This window comes from Podarcis vaucheri (genome assembly GCF_965113315.1).
Source record: "Podarcis vaucheri genome assembly, chromosome: 2".
Classification (NCBI taxonomy): domain Eukaryota; kingdom Metazoa; phylum Chordata; class Lepidosauria; order Squamata; family Lacertidae; genus Podarcis; species Podarcis vaucheri.
In genome coordinates, this window is record NC_138760.1 from 126751105 (window position 1) to 126768701 (window position 17597).

The following is a 17597-nucleotide window of genomic DNA, read 5'->3' on the forward strand; positions in this document are numbered from 1 at the left end:
ACGTCACCTTCCCGCCCACTGTCAGATCGCGGCTCGGGAGATATATTCGTTTTAAATGTCGCAATGGTTTTGCGACTCCCAGGTTTTTTCCCCTTCAGAAACGGGTCCAAGTGGCTTTTTTTTGTCTTAAAGGCTGCAGACCCCTGGATTAGGAGAATCTCCACCGAGACAGAAACTGGCAGAAACGGGAGGAGCTGGTTCAGCCTCCATGGAGAAACGTGACTCCTTTGGCTCTGAAGAAGGAAGAGACGCTTGTGCTTGTCGGCTGAACGCAGTGCAGGATTCTGGGAAAGAACCACGCAGAACAACACAGGTGAGCAAGAGACCCTCAGCTTAGACGTACAATGCTGGCATTTCTGCTCCCGGGAGGCCGAGGGACCCCGAGAGGTTTGCAGCCGACTCCACCATCTCTGCCGTCCGTGGCTGAAGCCGGGGAGACACACCAAGACTCAGATCCTGGATTTAGTGATCCTGGAGCAGTTCCTGGCTGTCCTCCCCCCGGAGATGGAGAACTGGGTCAGGGAATGCGGAGCGTAGACCAGTTCCCAGGCGGTGGCCCTGGCCGAAGGTTTCCTCCTGAGTCGGGCAGAGGACCAGAAGCAGCAGGAGCAGCAGGTGAGAGACAGTTTCACTTAGATGATAATAATAATAATAATAATAATAATAATAATAATAATAATAATAATAATGTTTTATTTATATCCTGCCCTCCCCAGCCGAAGCCGGGCTCAGAGCGGCTAACATCAAATGTATAACACATTAACATAAAATCAGACAATCAATTAAAATACATTCTCACCTGAGATATTTCCCAGGAGCTGGTAAAGTGAGGGGGAGATACCCTAAAACATTTCACTAATTGCCCAAAGTCTTCTAGTGTGTCCCAACTCTCCCCAAAAAGTGTTTTCCCTCTTAGAATTTTATTTTTGATCCTAGTCCTCATTGCTGTTTCAGGTAAAGGAACAAACTTCAGAGGCAGGAGGCGATTTCTCTGAGGCCAAGGAAACGTTCCTTGTGGTGGCATATCAATCAGGAAGCTGACGGAGAAACCGCCTTACGGAGTAAGCATAGATGGGGCCCCTTCGACCAGAAGAATGGCTCCTTGCATGTTCAGGATGAACATGATGTGGCACTTGTCTGAGTGCCAGTCCCTCAGGTTGCAGGATCCAAGGGGACATTGAAATAAGGCCATCCATCTGCTAAACCACGGGTAGGCAACCTTCTCAGTCCGGACCGCAGACGCTCCAGGACTTTGTCTTTTATTATTATTATTATTTCTTTGTTTCTTATCTTTGCTACTTCTTTATTTTTCTTTCTTTTATAAATGTCTATTTTATATAATTTTCTTTCTTTTTTTACCTGTTAAGAGATAGTACATGTTTGTACAGACATGTAATTTTTTTAAACAATCAAGAATATTAATTTTAAAAAATAAGAATGCTTTTATTTTAAATGCCTCTCTGGGTTATTTGTGGGACCTGCCTGGTGTTTTTACATGAGCAGAATGTGTGCTTTTATTTAAAATGCATCTCTGGGCTATTTGTGGGGCATAAGAATTCATTCATTACCCCCCCCCCAAAAAAAATATAGTCCGGCCCAGCACATGATCTGAGGGACGGTGGACCGGCCCATGGCTGGAAAAAGTTGCTGACCCCAGTGCTAAACTGACCCCAAACTTCTTGTCTACATGACAAGCATGTGCTACTGCGAAAAGAGCCGATATCACTTTCCTGAAAAAAGCAAGCAGAAGCAGGGAGACATTCATCCAAACATAGCAGAGGAAAGCTCCCTCAGAACCACCCAGCCAATCCGAGCACACGTTTCCTCAGTGAAGGTCATGCCGCTCTGCTTGGTTGCTAAGCAGCAGCTCCGCCCACCCCTCTTGGCCAGCTCTCTTTAAACACCACCAGATTTAACCCTTAGCTGATAAACTGCATGATCCCTGCTGTTGACCTTCCAACATTCCTGACCTCTTTGTCTCTCGCAGGTGATGAAACCGTGCTGACGATTCGTACTCAGCCATCTCTCCTTGGGTCACCAAATCAGGTAGAGGGAATCAGCACCGGGGACCCTGCCAGTACCGCTATCTTGCTACCCACTAGGAAGGCTGTCAACGCCACTCTTGAAGATTTGAATCAGGAGTGGGGAACCTAAGGCCTCATGGTAATAATAATAATAATAATAAATTTTATTTATATCCCGCCCTCCCCAGCCGAAGCCGGGCTCAGGGCGGCTAACAACAATAAAACAGTACAAAAGTACAGCACAAACAACATTCTAAAATCATTCATTATAAAATTAATTAAATTCAAGCCACTGGCCACCATTGGGCCAGAGCTCCGTGAAGATTGCCGAGGGAGGGAGTTAGGCTGTGCCCTGGCCAAAGGCCTGGTGGAACAGCTCTGTCTTGCAGGCCCTGCGGAAAGATGTCAAGTCCCACAGGGCCCTGGTCTCTTGTGGCAGAGCGTTCCACCAGATCGGGGCCACAGCCGAAAAAGCCCTGGCTCTAGTTGAGGCCAGCCTAACTTCTCTGTGGTCTGGGACCTTCAAGATGTTTTTATTTGAAGACCGTAAGTTTCTCTGTGGGGCATACCAGGAGAGGCGGTCCTGTAGGTACGAGGGTCCTAGGCCGTATAGGGCTTTAAAGGTTAAAACCAGCACCTTAAACCTGATCCTGTACTCCACCGGGAGCCAGTGCAGCTGGTATAGCACCGGGTGAATGTGATCTCGCAGCGAAGATCCTGTAAGGAGTCTCGCTGCAGCATTCTGCACCCGCTGGAGTTTCTGAGTCAGTCTCAAGGGCAGCCCCACGTAGAGCGAGTTACAATAATCCAGTCTGGAGGTGACCGTCGCATGGATCACAGTGGCTAGGTCAGGGCGAGAGAGGTAAGGAGCCAACTGCTTAGCTTGGCGGAGATGGAAAAATGCCGTCTTTGTTATAGCTGCAATCTGCGCCTCCATGGAAAGGGAGGTGTCGAAGATTACACCCAAACTCTTAACGGACAGTGCTGGCACTAATTGCGCCCCCGCAAGAGATGGGAGTTGCCCCCCCAATCCCATATCGTCCCGTCCCAGCCACAGGACCTCTGTCTTCGAAGGATTTAGCTTCAACCGGCTCCCACGTAACCATCCAGCCACAGCTTCCAAACATCTGGTCAGTGTGTCTGGGGCCGAGTCAGGATGGCCATCCATCAACAGATAGAGCTGGGTGTCATCAGCATACTGATGGCAACCCAGCCCAAAACTCCGGACAAGCTGGGCGAGGGGGCGCATAAAGATGTTAAAAAGCATCGGGGAGAGAATTGCACCCTGAGGTACTCCACACACCAAGGAGTGGCGCGATGACAATTCCCCCCCAAGCGCCACCCTCTGTCCCCGACCAGAGAGAAACGAGTGCAGCCATTGAAGGACTGTGCCCTGGAACCCCACATCGGCAAGGCGGTGGTCCAGAAGTTCATGATCGACCATGTCGAAAGCTGTTGACAGATCTAGAAGAATCAGCAGCCCCGACACAGGCTCCCAGGTGGGGAAAAAAAATTCTCCAGCCTCTACAATGGTACCTTGGTTCTCAAACGCCTTGGTACTCCAACAACTTGGAACCCAAACACCGCAAACCCGGAAATAAGTGTTCCAGTTTGCAAACTTTTTGGGAGCCGGATGTGCTCCGTTTTGAGTGCCTTGATTCAATTTTGAGTGTTACGCTTCTCTTTTGAGTGTTACGCTGAGGCCTGTCTGTGTTTGCTATTTATTTTGCATTATTGTTTTTGCGGCTCCTTTTGTTTTGTTTTTGTGACTGTGTGGAACCCAGTTCAGCTACTGATTGAATGATTCTGTGGTTGCAGTACAGTGGTACCCCGCAAGACGAACGCCTCGCAAGACGGAAAACCCGCTAGACGGATGGGTTTTCCGTTTTGGAGGCGCTTCGCAAAACGAATTTCCCTATGGGCTTGCTTCGCAGGACGAAAGCCCATAGGGAAATCTCCAGGGACCTCTTTTAAATGCTAGCGGTGGGGAGCAAAGCCTTTCCCCCCCCCGGCCTTCAGAAGAGGTCCAGGAAGGCTGGCGGGGGCCGAAAGGCTTTGCTCCCCACCGCCAGCATTTTAAAAGCAGTCCGGGATAGCAGGGAAGCGCTTCCCGCTATCCCGGACGGCTTTTGAAGGCAGGAGAGGTCCGTGAAGCCTGGGCGCGCTGATCTCAGCACGCGCAGGCTTCGGCATGCCGGCAACTCTCCGCAAACAGCGGCAGCGCTGCCGCTGCTCGCGGAGAGGTCCGTGAAGCCTGGGCGCGCTGATCTCAGCACGCGCAGGCTTCGGCATGCCGGCAACTCTCCGCAAGCAGCGGCAGTGCTGCCGCTGCTTGCGGAGAGGTCGGCGAAGCCTTGGCCGGACAGCTTTTGAAGGCAGGCGGGGGGGACAAAGACTTTCGCCCCACGCCAGCCTTCAGAAGAGGTCCAGGACCTCTTCTGAAGGCTGGCGGGGGGCAAAAGTCTTTGTCCCCCCTACCTGCCTTCCCAGGGGCTTTTAAATCGCCCCAGACAGCGGAGAAGTCCTCCGCTGTCCCGGGGCGATTTTAAAATGCCGCCCGCCAGCATTTTAAGATCGCCCCGGACAGCGGAGAAGCCCTCCGCTGTCCCGGGGTTTTTTAAAATGCTGGGGGTGGGAAGAAAAGCCCTTGTCCTCCCCCCCCCCCCCAGCCTTCAGAAGAGGTCCGGGGACAGACTGTCCCCGGACCTGGTCTGAAGTCGGTTTCCCTAGGAACGCATTAATTGATTTTCAATGCATTCCTATGGGAAACCGTGCATCGCAAGACGAAAAACTCGCAAGAAGAAAAAACTTGCGAAACGAATTAATTTCGTCTTGCGAGGCACCACTGTACATTGTTTATTGCTTTCATTTTATGGATCAACTGGTGTTTAATTGCTGTTTTAGGGGTTGTTTTCAGAAGTCTGGGACGGATTAATCCATTTTGCATTACTTTCTATGGGAAAGCGCGCCTTGGTTTTGGAATGCTTTGGTTTGGGAACAGACCTCCGGAATGGATTAAGTTTGAGAACCAAGGGACCAATGTATATTAATCCTGAGGGAAATGCCCATTCCCCTCCCCTTAACAAGGCTTTGGGATTTTGCTTGTAGGCCGGTCTATTTTGATATTTGCAAGGAAGCATTTTCCCCACCTGCCTTCTCTCTCTCTCAGGACTCAGTTTCACTGAAGAGGAATGGGCTCTGCTGGGTCCTGACCAGAGAGCCCTGCACAGCCAAATAATGAAGGAGATTTGCAGGATCGTGTCCTCTCTCGGTAAGGTTCCCTTTTACTCTGCTTGATGATAATATATTTTCAGAAATGCAAGTAAATTAATTGGCAATACTCAACAGGTTTAACGACTGTGTGTCAGCATCACAATTCTTACTCTTTTGGTCCAGTGAGATTTATCTATTTGTGTATATCTTCTGTATATCTCTTTCTATAGCTCTGCTTCTGTTTATCTACCGTTTTCCCATTGAACAAAATTCCACAGAAGGATTAACCCTAGTCAGATGCCAGTAGAAAAATTATTATCATATTATTTGTAACAATAATTTATTGATTGCCTTAAATATGATTGCCTTCTATGGTGAAACTTACCAGAAGAATAAGAAATCAAGATAACATTTTTTTAAAATAAAAGAATGGAAATGGTTTATTGAATATTTACAGATAAATTGTAAACAGATAAAAACATTGGTAGGATTATTCTCATAACCTGCAGTTTCATGCCAGTATATATTTAAAGAAGATGAATAAATGAGCAAATTAAGTTAAAAATAAATTTAAGGAACCGCAGAAAGAGGAGGAAGGAAGTCAAACCTTGAAATGCCAAAATGATTGTAAAGTTAGTGAAATGTATAAATGTGAAAAGTATTTAAAATATTTTTACAAAACAATTAATTGCCTTCTAAACCACCGTCTCAAGGCAATTTATATAAAAACTGTTTTAAAAAGCAGTTATATACACAAAGGCAACAAATAAAAATAAGACTAAAACCGTAACAAGTGGACACCCATTATTAAAATCTATTTTTCCAGCTGGAAAAGGTCCCAATTCCTGCCCCCCAAGGGATGCCATTCCACAGAACAGTGACACTAAGAGCCCCATTCTGGGTGTGTGCTTTGGAGATCTTTGGAACTTGCAGGAGAATCTCTGCTGTATATCTGGGACTGAGCAGAACAGGGACTTGCATGCGAGTACAAACTCCTTGAACTCAACCCAGTAGCAGATTGGTAGCAAGTGCCAATCCCACTAGCAGGCTGTTCTATGCTGGCAGTAGTTTCCTCCCACAAGCCTGACGTGGATGGCACTGTGGTCTAAACCACTGAGCCTCTTGGGCTTGCTGATGGCAAGGTTGGCGGTTCGAATCTGTGCGACGGAGTGAGATCCTGCTGCTCTGCCCCAGCTCCTGCCAACCTAGCAGTTCGAAAGCACACCGGCGCAAGTAGGTAAATAGGTACCACTGTGGCAGGAAGGCAAACGGTGTTTTCGTGAGTTCTAGTTTCCGTCACGGTGTTCTATTGCGCCAGAAGCGGTTTATTCCTGCTGGCCACATGACCCAGAAAGCTGTTTGTGGACAAACGCCAGCTCCCTCGGCCTGAAAGCAAGATGAGCGCTGCAACCCCATAGCTGCCTTTGACTGGACTTAACTGTCCAGGTATCCTTTACATTTTTTAACCTTGCTCACACAAGCCACCTGGCTATTGCGTTCTGCACCAGCTAGAGCCTGTGGCCCAACCTTCTACGATATCTCTTTGTACGGTGCATTGCAGTAAGCTAACTATGAGGGATGTGAGCAGATCCCACAATTTTTTTCCAGTGTAGGTGGGACTCATAAAGATTTTATTTTCTTAAAGCTTTTTCTGTTTCATTTTATGATGCACATGAAACAGAGATAGCAGTTATAACTGTAGGGATCAGACAGGATTATTATGAGGAATGATAAAATATGCATCAAGCCATTGTGTCCGCGATGAAAGCATTGCGCTGACTGGGTTTGATTCATTGCCAAAAATTTCTGATCAAATCCCACAAGCCTCTACATCCACGCCATTTTTCTCTACTGCCATTTCTCTATGTCTGACAACCACGTATAAGCATTCTGGACACAGACAAGTTGCCGGTTGCTGCACCAGCCATCCTAGGCCAGAAAGTTAATAGGTTACTTTGATGTAGTTTGTTGATCTTTAGATAGATCTTAGGGCCAGGAAGAGAGTTCAGGAAGAGATGGTGAATACTACCGTTCCTTCCTTCCTTTACTGATCTTCTGAATCCTTCCTTGCTTTGGGAACACTACAAGTAACAGCAGATGAAAATTAGGATATGAAAACAAAACTATAGAATAGGCACCTAGAATTGTACATGGATTCAAACAGCACAGTCCAAGTGAATAATATTGGCATTATCTGATGATCAAGTATATGCCTGGATTTGCCAAGCTTGTGACAACAGCTGTCTAGCAGAAGATGTATATAGAATCATAGAACTGTAGTTATAAGGGACCCCAAGGGTCATCTAGGCTGATCGCCGAAGAATTGATGCTTTTGAATTATGGTGCTGGGGGAGACTCTTGAGAGTGCCATGGACTGCAAGAAGATCAAATGTATCCATTCTTAAGAAAATCAGCCCTGAGTGCTCACTGGAAGGACAGATAGTGAAGTTGAGGCTCCAATACTTTGGCCACCTCATGAGAAGAGAAGACTCCCTGAAAAAGACCCTGATGTTGGGAAAGATGGCGGGCACAAGGAGAAGGGGACGACAGAGGACAAGATGGTTGGACAGTGTTCTCGAAGCTACAAACATGAGCCTGACCCAACTGCGGGAGGTGGTGGAAGACAGGAGTGCCTGGCGTGCTCTGGTCCATGGGGTCACGAAGTCGGACATGAATAAACGACTAAACAACAAAAGGGTCATCTAGTCCAACCCCCAGCAATGAAGTAATCTCGGCTAAAGCATCCATAGCAGAAGCCCATCCGACCTCTGCTTAAAAACCTCCAAGGAAGGAGAGCCCGCCACCTCCCGAGGGAGACTGTTCCATTGTCAAAACAGCTCTTACTGTCAAGAAGGTTCTTCCAATCCAATAATGGCTGTCCTGGGGGGACCAGAACACGTTCATTGGTTTACTCTCTGTAGGAGTTATTTCATATGATTAAAGATCTTCCCACACGCCAACCCTTTCTAAGATGTTTCCCTTGTACGAGTTCTTTATTGTTTAGGAAGAGAGCCCTTGTCACTGATGTTCTTTCCATACACCAAACATTTCTAAGATTTCCTCCCTGTATGAGTTTTTTGATGTGACTTAAGGTGGCTACTCTGACTGAAGCTCCTTCCACACTCTGAACATGTGTACGGTTTCTCCCCTGTATGAGTTCTTTGATGCCTAGTTAGAACCCCACCTTCACTGAAGCTCCTTCCACACTCCGAACATATATATGGTTTCTCCCCTGTATGAGTTCTTTGATGCAACCTGAGGTGGCTACCATGACAGAAGCTCTTCCCGCACTCCAAACATTTATAAGGTTTCTCTCCTGTGTGCAATCTTTGATGCAAGGTAAGGCTGGAACTGTGGCTGAAGCTCTTTCCACACTCGAAACATGTATATGGTTTCTCCCCTGTATGAATCCTTTCATGCGAGGAAAGGGAGTCGAGGCGACTGAAGCTCTTGCCACATTTAGAGCATTTATAAGGTTTGCTGCCTTGATGAGTTTGTTGATGTCTAGCAAGCCCATTGCGGTGAGCGAAGCTCATTCCACACTCCAAACACGTATGCGGTTTCTCTCCTGTGTGCAATCTTTGATGCGAGCTAAGGCTGCCACTCTGGCTGAAGCTCCTTCCACACTCTGCACATGTATACGGTTTCTCCCCTGTATGAGTTCGTTGATGCGAGGTAAGGGCACCATTCCTACTGAAACTCTTTCCACACTCTGAACATGTATACGGTTTCTCTCCTGTATGAGATCTTTGATGCCTAGTAAGCTGGCCACAGTGACTGAAGCTCTTTCCACACTCTGAACATTTATACGGTTTCTCTCCTGTATGAGTTCTTCGATGCAAGATAAAGGCACTACTGTGACTGAAGCTCTTTCCACACTCCAAGCATTTATATGGTTTCTCCCCTGTATGAGATCTTTGATGCGAGGTAAGCTGGCCATATTGACTGAAGCTCTTTCCACACTCGGAACATATATACGGTTTCTCCCCTGTATGAGTTCTTTGATGCAAGATAAGGGCAGTACTGTGACTGAAGTTCTTTCCACACTCTGAACAAGTATACGGTTTCTCCCCTGTATGAGTTCTTTGATGCGGGGTAAGGCTACCACTGACACTGAAGCTCTTTCCACACTCGGAACATGTATATGGTTTCTCCCCTGTATGAGTTTGTTGATGCAACATAAGGCTGCTACTCCAAATAAAGCTCTTTCCACACTCTAAACATGTATACAGTTTCTCCCCTGTATGAGTTCTTTGATGCAACTTAAGGTAGCTACTCTGACTGAAGCTCTTTCCACACTCGGAACATGTATATGGTTTCTCCCCTGTATGAGTTCTTTGATGCGAGGTAAGGTTACCACTGACACTGAAGCTCTTTCCACACTCTAAACATGTATACGTTTTCTCCCCTGTATGAGTTCTTTGATGCAAGGTAAGCTTACCACGTTCACTGAAGCTCTTTCCACACTCTAAACATGTATACGGTTTCTCCCCTGTATGAGTTCTTTGATGTAAAGTAAGAGTTGAGTGACTACGCAATCTCTTTCCACACACGGTGCATTCATGCTTTTTCTTCTCTCTAGGAATTTTATTTTCACCACCCTGAGACATACCAGAGTCAGCCTCCAGCTTCTGCCTTCGTCTCCCCTCTCGCCTGCTGCCTCCCTCTTGAACCCTCAGATTCCTTTGCTCTTTGAATCCTTTTGGTGACATTTCTGATTGTTCCCCTTCTGCCAGCATCCCTTCAACATCTCCTGATGGAATAAAAAGGCAAGCTGATGAAATGCTAAAGGAGCGTCTTCACCCCAATCATTCAGTCAGGACACAGAGATCCAGGTCCCAGGGCCTTGTGGCAGTTCCCTCACTGTGAGAAGGGAAGTTACAGGGAACAAGGCAGAGGGCCTTCTTGTTAGTGGTGCCCACCCTGCGGAACGCCCTCCCGTCAGTTGTCAAAAAAATAACTATGCAACATTTAGAAGACAATTGGAGGCAGCCATGTAGAGGGAAGTTTTAAATGTTTTATTATGCTTAAGATAGAAAAAGGGACACGACAGGGATGCCCAATTTCACCATTGCTTTTTATATCGGTCCTGGAGGTCCTGCTGAATATGATTAGAAGAGACCAGCTGGTTAAAGGTATACAGGTCGGAGCTAAACAGTATAAATTGAGAGTTTTTGCAGATGATTTAATTTTGACATTACAGGAGCCAGAATCTAGTACTAAAAGGGTTTTAGACTTACCGTATTTTTTGCACCATAACACTCACTTTTTTCCTCCTAAAAAGTAAGTGGAAATTTCTGTGCATGTTATGGAGGGAATGCCTACGGGTGGCATGCTTATGGGTTTTCCTCCTCTAAAAACTACGTGCGTGTTATGGTCGGGTGCGTGTTATAGAGCGAAAAATACGGTAATTCAAGAATTTGGTCAAGTGGCAGGATTTAAACTGAACAAGTTAAAAACCAAAGTTTTAGAGAAAAACTTAACATCAACTGAAAAAGAAAGGTTTCAGAATGAGACTGGTTTGACTGTGGTTAAGAAAGTGAAATACCTGGGGATTAATATGACAGCAAAAAATGTGAACTTATTTAAAGATAATTATGAAAAATGTTGGACAGAAGTGAAAAAAGATTTAGAAATATGGTCAAATTTGAAGCTTTCCTTGTTGGGTCGAATTGCAGTTATAAAGATGAATGTATTGCCTAGAATGTTGTTTTTGTTTCAAACATTGCAGATTGTGGACAAGATGGACTGTTTCAAGAAGTGGCAGAAAGATATTTCTAGATCTGTCTGGTAGGGCAAGAAGCCCAGAATAAAATTTAAGATTTTAACTGATGCTAAAGAAAGAGGGGGATTTGCCCTGCCAGACCTTAAACTTTATTATGAATCAGCAGCATTTTGCTGGCTGAAAGAATGGCTGCTTCTTGAGAATACAGACATTTTGGACTTAGAAGGATTTAATAATGCTTTTGGGTGGCATGCATATTTGTGGTACGACAAGGTCAAAGTACATAAAGCATTTAAAAACCATATTGTCAGGAAAGCATTGTTTAATGTTTGGATAAGATACAAAGACTTAATGGAAAACAAAACTCCAAGGTGGTTGTCACCAATGGAAGCGAAAGCTCTTAAAAGACTCAATATGGAGTCCAAATGGCCAAAATATTGGGAAATTTTGGAACAAGAGGGAGACAAATTGAAATTGCAGAGCTTTGAGAAATCAAAAAACAAAGTGCGAGACTGGCTTCATTATTGTCAGATAATGGAGGCTTATAAATTGGACAAAAAAAAATGGATTCCAGGTGGAAAAATCGAAATTAGAAACAGAATTGTTAGAACCCAAAACTAAGATTTCGTCAAAGATGTATAACTTGCTGCTGAAATGGAATACTCAGGATGAAACGGTGAAATCTGTAATGATTAAATGGGCACAAGATGTGGGACATAATATTATGTTTGCTGACTGGGAACAGTTATGGACCACCGGTCTGAAATTTACGGCATGTAATGCCTTAAGAGAGAATATTATGAAAATGATTTACAGGTGGTACATGACCCCAGTCAAGCTTGCAAAAATCTATCATTTGCCTGACAAAAAATGTTGGAAATGTAAAGAGACTGAAGGTACATTCTTTCACCTTTGGTGGACGTGCCCAAGGATTAAGGCTTTCTGGGAAATGATTTATAATGAAATGAAAAAGGTATTTAAGTATACCTTCCTGAAGAAACCAGAGGCCTTTCTCCTGGGCATGGTCGGGCAATTGGTGCCAAAGAAGGATAGAACTTTCTTTCTGTATGCGACAACAGCAGCAAGAACACTCATCGCAAAATATTGGAAGACACAAGATCTACCCACTCTGGAAGAATGGCAGATGAAGATGATTGACTACATGGGACTGGCAGAAATGACCGGCAGAATCCGAGACCAGGGAAAAGAGTCGGCGGAAGAAGATTAGAAGAAGTTTAAAGACTACTTGCAGAAATACTGTAAAATTAAGGAATGCTAGAATGATGTTGGACAGTAATTAAGTGGTTTTCAGCTGTAATGCTTAAGAGATAGAAAATAAGGTTTTGAAATAAGTAAAAGACCTAATGGTGAGGATTTGCTGTTCAAACAATTTAAACTGGAATATAAGAAAGGGTGGTATGAGGAGGCAAGAAGAGGGGAAAAGCAGAGCGTCCTTCCTTCTAATTCCTCTCCGTGAAAACATGCAGGAGGGAGAGAGAGAGAGAGCGCGAGCTGGCTGGCTTGGGTGGGTAGGTGAGGGAAAACTATTGCCTTCCTTTCCTCCCTCCCGTTATACCCCTCTCCTGCATTCTTAGCCAGCTGCTTCTCTGCACACCCCTCTCCTGCTCCTTGTCCCTTCTGTGTTTTTCCTTCCCTCCCCACTTAAAATGTGGTTAAAAAGCATGGATCCACATGGATCCTCAGGATCTTTGCATTGGGTCACCCCAAATTCACCATCAGATCACATAGCATGTCCATGGCTACAGCCTGCCCCCCCAAAATCACGCACCCACTGTTGCCTGGGGCTGCAATGGTGCAAAAACGTGGTTAAAAAGCATGGACCCTCAGGATCTTTGCATTGGGTCACCCCAAATTCACCATCAGATCACATAGCATGTCCATGGCTACAGCCTGCCCCCCCAAAATCACGCACCCACTGTTGCCTGGGGCTGTAATGGTGCAAAAACGTGGTTATAAAGCATGGATCCACATGGATCCTCAGGATCTTTGCATTGGGTCAGCCCAAATTCACCATCAGAGCACATAGCATGTCCATGGCTACAGCCTGCCCCCCCCCAAAATCACGCACCCACTGTTGCCTGGGGCTGCAATGGTGCAAAAACGTGGTTAAAAAGCATGGATCCACATGGATCCTCAGGATCTTTGCATTGGGTCACCCCAAATTCACCATCAGAGCACATAGCATGTCCATGGCTACAGCCTGCCCCCCCAAAATCACGCACCCACTGTTGCCTGGGGCTGCAATGGTGCAAAAACGTGGTTACAAAACATGGATCCACATGGATCCTCAGGATCTTTGCATTGGGTCAGCCCAAATTCACCATCAGAGCACATAGCATGTCCATGGCTACAGCCTGCCCCCCAAAAATCACGCACTCACTGTTGCCTGGGGCTGCAATGGGGCAAAAACGTGGTTAAAAAGCATGGATCCACATGGATCCTCAGGATCTTTGCATTGGGTCACCCCAATTTCACCATCAGATCACATAGCATGTCCATGGCTACAGCCTGCCCCCCCAAAATCACGCACCCACTGTTGCCTGGGGCTGCAATGGTGCAAAAACGTGGTTACAAAACATGGATCCACATGGATCCTCAGGATCTTTGCATTGGGTCAGCCCAAATTCACCATCAGAGCACATAGCATGTCCATGGCTACAGCCTGCCCCCCAAAAATCACGCACCCACTGTTGCCTGGGGCTGCAATGGTGCAAAAACGTGGTTACAAAGCATGGATCCACAGGGATTCTCAGGATTTTTGCATTGGGTCACCCCAAATTCACCATCAGATCACATGTCTATGGCCACAGCATGAAGCACAAAAATGATACATCCACTGTTTCATTCAGAATGTTTTTTCCCTTGTTTTCCTTCTCTAAAAACGATGTGCGTGTTATGGTCAGGTGCGTGTTATAGAGCGAAAAATACGGTAAATGTGATCCACCTGGAGAAGAAACTGGCAACCCACTCCCGTATTATGCCATGAAAGCTCCATGGACATAAAACAGGAGAAGCTTTGAGAGGAAAGTGAATTTCCAAGGCATGCTCTGATTCATGGGGTCACGGAGAGTTGGACACAACTAAGATGACTAATCAACAACAAAGGTGTATAAGGAAGGCGCCAGGATCTTGAACTTCCCTGGGGAGAGCATTCCACAGGCGCGCAGCCACCCTCCAGACCACTTGAGGAGGAGGCCCACGAAGGAGGACCTCAGGATCAGGCTAGGTTCATATGGAAAGAAGCAGCCCTTGAAGTATTGTGATCCTGAGCCATGTAAGGCTTTATAGGTCAAAACCAGCACCTTGAATTAAGCCCGGAAACTAACTGGTAGCCAGTGCAGTCGGACCAGGATGGGGGTAATATGCTCAAACCGTCTTACTCCGGTGAGCAACCTGGCCGCTGAATTCTGCACTAGCTGAAGTTTCCAAACTGTCTTCAGAGGCAGCCCTACTTATAACGCATATCTATATCTAACCTTGAAGTTACCAAAGCATAGACAATGGTAGATAGGCTATCCCTGTCCAGATAGGGGTGTAGCTGGGCTACCAGCCAAAGGTGATGGAAGGCACTCCAGGCCATCTGAGCCTCGAGCGTCAGCAAAGGATCCAGGATTACCCTCAAGCTACAAACCTGCTCCTTCAGAGGAAGCGTAACCCCATCAAGAGCAGGCGACCTCCCAGCCATCTGCTCTAGGGAACCACCCACTAACTGAGCCTCACTCTTATCTGGATTGAGCTTCAATTTATTGGCTTTCATCCAGTCCATTACCGAGGCAAGACACTGGTGGGAGAGGGTGCTCAGGGGTATTAGTAGTAGTAATAGTATTAGCCTGTCTAAGTAAGGCCTCAGCCACGCTTGTAATTTTAATGTGGACTTGAAGTTGCTTGTTTCTCCTCTTTTTTAACCTCTTCTGCCCAGAACTGCTGTATTTAATTGAAACACAAATGTTTTTAAATGTGTGTGGTTCTTTTGGGGGGTGTTATTGGGTTGATTTTGTTTATGTTTTGATTATGTAATTTTCAGTTTTTATATTGCAATTTTATCCTGTGAACTGCCCTAAGGCCTGTGGGTACCTGGAGGTAAACAGTTTTAATAAATTATACTAAAATCAGGCCGGATAAAAATTATTACAAGTTCCAGGGGGAGCCTCTGCAGAAGGTTTTCCAATGCTTAAGGGTTTGCCTTGACCCCAAGCCCTATGGGGAGCCCAAGGAAGGTCCCCCACCTGCCCAAGTTGGCCTGCAGGGAGTAGAGGAGGAGAAAGATCCTCCCTTCCATTGGGAAAAGATTTCCTACCCCCATACAAAGGGGGAAAGCCCTATAAATGCATTACTTTAGCGGAATTAAATACAGAATGCATTAATTATGGCAAATGTAAATATTTGGGGAAATACCCTTTGCAAAAGCGTGGGCATTAGGCGAGATCTGCACCAAAATGCTGACCAATTTTCAAGAGTTCTTTAAAAATGTGAAAATCTGGATAAACTGACGACTAGAAAAAAGAGACGCAGAAAAAAACTTACATTGAAACGGTTTGCCTACTGGGGTTTTTTTAAACTCCCTCTCCGCATTCCCTCCAGCTGAACCCCCCTTATAAAACATCCTAATATGACCCACCTCCAGCGCCTCCGCGAGGAAGGAAAGCCGCCGCCATGACCGGCATCTGCCACCCCGCCAAAAGCGGGACAGGAAGCGGAAGCTCCTATTCTCCCGGCAGCCTTTTTTTCTTCCGCTCTAGGAATCTCAGCTCTGTCGCCGCTGCTCTTAACCGTTTCGGAGCCGAGCGGCAGGAGCCTCTGGGCTTCTCCGGGCAGAGAGCGAGGAGAGGCGCTGATCTCGCCTCCGGAAAGCCCCGCTGGATCAGTTGCGCGGGAGCCCCAAATACTTTTCTAAACTATTTCAAATATATATATATATATATATATATATATATATATATATATATATATATATATATATATATATATATATATAATTTTCAATTTTCAAAATAACAATAGTTCCCCTTTTGGTACATAGATATCCAATCCAAATTTGCAATAAATGGCTTTTCCCCCGGCCCCCCTGGTTTCCATCCCCCCCCTTTATTCACCTTGCATATAATTATATTTCTACTATTAATTTCAACTTCTTTCCCCCCTCCTAATTCTATTCTTAGTTCATAAATATTACATCAAACCTGCTAATGTTTTGACGTTTTTACAGTGTTCTCTAAAATAGTCTATAAAGTTTCCCCATTCTTGATTGATTTTTTTCTCATCTTGGTGCCTGATCTTCAGCTATTTCGGCAGAGTCAGTCATCTTAGTTATCCATTTTTCTTTCTTTGGGACCTTTTCTTCTTTCCACATCTGGGCTAGTAGCATCTGGCCACTGTAGTCGCATACATAAAACAGTCTCCTTTGCTTCCTTGGCAATTCTCCTCCTATTACACCTAGTAAAAAAGCCTCTGGTTTTTTTTAAAACTAATTTTAAGAATTTTAAAAAGTTCATTGTATATCATTTCCCAGAAGCCCTTTACTTTTTTACACGTCCACCACATATGAAAAAATTGTTCGTTCCTTATCCTTACATTTCCAGCATAAGTTAGAGATATCTTTATACATTTCAGCAAGCTTTACTGGAGTCAAATACCATCAGTATATCATCTTCATATATTTTTCTTTTAATGAACTACAATCCGTGAATTTTAAAATCTCTTTCCACAGCTTTTCCTATGATTCAAGTGGTATATTATAACCTATGTCTTTTGCCCAGTGTATCATTACAGCTTTAACCTCTTCATCTTTCGTTTCCCATTCCAGCAGTGGTTTGTACATTCTTGATAACAATTTCTCATTATTTTCTAATAATTCATTTTTGAACTTTGAGAATTCCTTCCCAAAGTCCTTCTCTTTGTCACCTCTGAATATGTCATTTATTTGGCAATATTGTAACCAACCTGTTAACAGAGCTTTTATATCCTCATATTTTTTCACCTTTAATTTGTTTTCTACTTCTGTTAACAGATCTTTGTATGTTGCCCAGTTTCGTGTTTACCTCTTTTTACAGATATGGTTTCTAATGGGGAAAGCCACAAAGGTGTCTTGTTCTCTATTAAATTCTTATATTTGTCCCATACTTGGTAAATTGATTCCCTTATAATGTGGTTCAGGTATCCCTTGTGCACCTTTGTTTTCTCATACCAAAATTCAGAATGCTAACCAAATCTATTATCACGTCCTTCCAGATCTGATACTTAGAATCATAGAATCATAGAATCATAGAGTTGGAAGAGACCACAAGGGCCATCGAGTCCAACCCCCTGCCAAGCAGGAAACACCATCAGAGCATTCCTGACATATGGTTGTCAAGCCTCTGCTTAAATATTGTTTAACTATATCCATTAGCCAATCATGTGCAGCCAATCACGGGCTGCATTTTAAATTGCATTTTAACCTGTATTTTAAATTGGTCCCCCCCCCCTTATTTTTACTGTGATTTTATAGGTGTTAGCCGCCCTGAGCCCGGCCCTGGCCTGGGAGGGCAGGGTATAAATAAAAGTTATTATTATTATTGTTGTTATTATTATTGCATATAATCCCCTGCCCAGCAACAAAGGATCTAAGGTTCGGG

General features: G+C 45.0%; 1 protein-coding gene and 2 long non-coding RNA genes across 5 annotated transcripts in view; 1 reads left to right on the forward strand and 2 right to left on the reverse strand.

The window, feature by feature from the left end:
• LOC309527466 overlaps positions 1-17597 on the reverse strand; it is a 98118-nt gene that overhangs the window by 12961 nt on the left and 67560 nt on the right. The gene's annotated exons all lie outside the window — the stretch shown is intronic.
• Positions 7540-15721, reverse strand: LOC309527349 (uncharacterized protein; the record flags this gene model as incomplete). 2 transcript variants are annotated; one of them, XM_082214131.1, is made up of 2 exons in its annotated part: positions 15602-15721; positions 7540-9990 (listed from the first exon to the last, which is right to left on the reverse strand). In XM_082214131.1, the coding sequence occupies exons 1-2, from the start codon at positions 15645-15647 to the stop codon at positions 8288-8290; spliced, it is 1749 nt and encodes a 582-aa protein (XP_082070257.1). In that variant the 5' UTR covers positions 15648-15721. The 2 variants fall into 2 exon arrangements, with proteins under 2 accessions (XP_082070257.1, XP_082070258.1); XM_082214132.1 differs by having other exon boundaries at positions 8288-9987; positions 15602-15672.
• The window catches only part of LOC309527443, a 74418-nt gene continuing 69223 nt past the window's right edge, over positions 12403-17597 (forward strand). The window contains exons 1-3 of one of the 2 annotated variants that reach the window (XR_014217220.1): positions 12403-12858; positions 13337-13476; positions 13645-14152. This is a non-coding gene — a long non-coding RNA (uncharacterized lncRNA). Of the gene's footprint in view, positions 12859-13336; positions 13477-13644; positions 14153-17597 lie in introns of those variants that run through there. The other variant, XR_014217219.1, reaches the window with a different exon arrangement.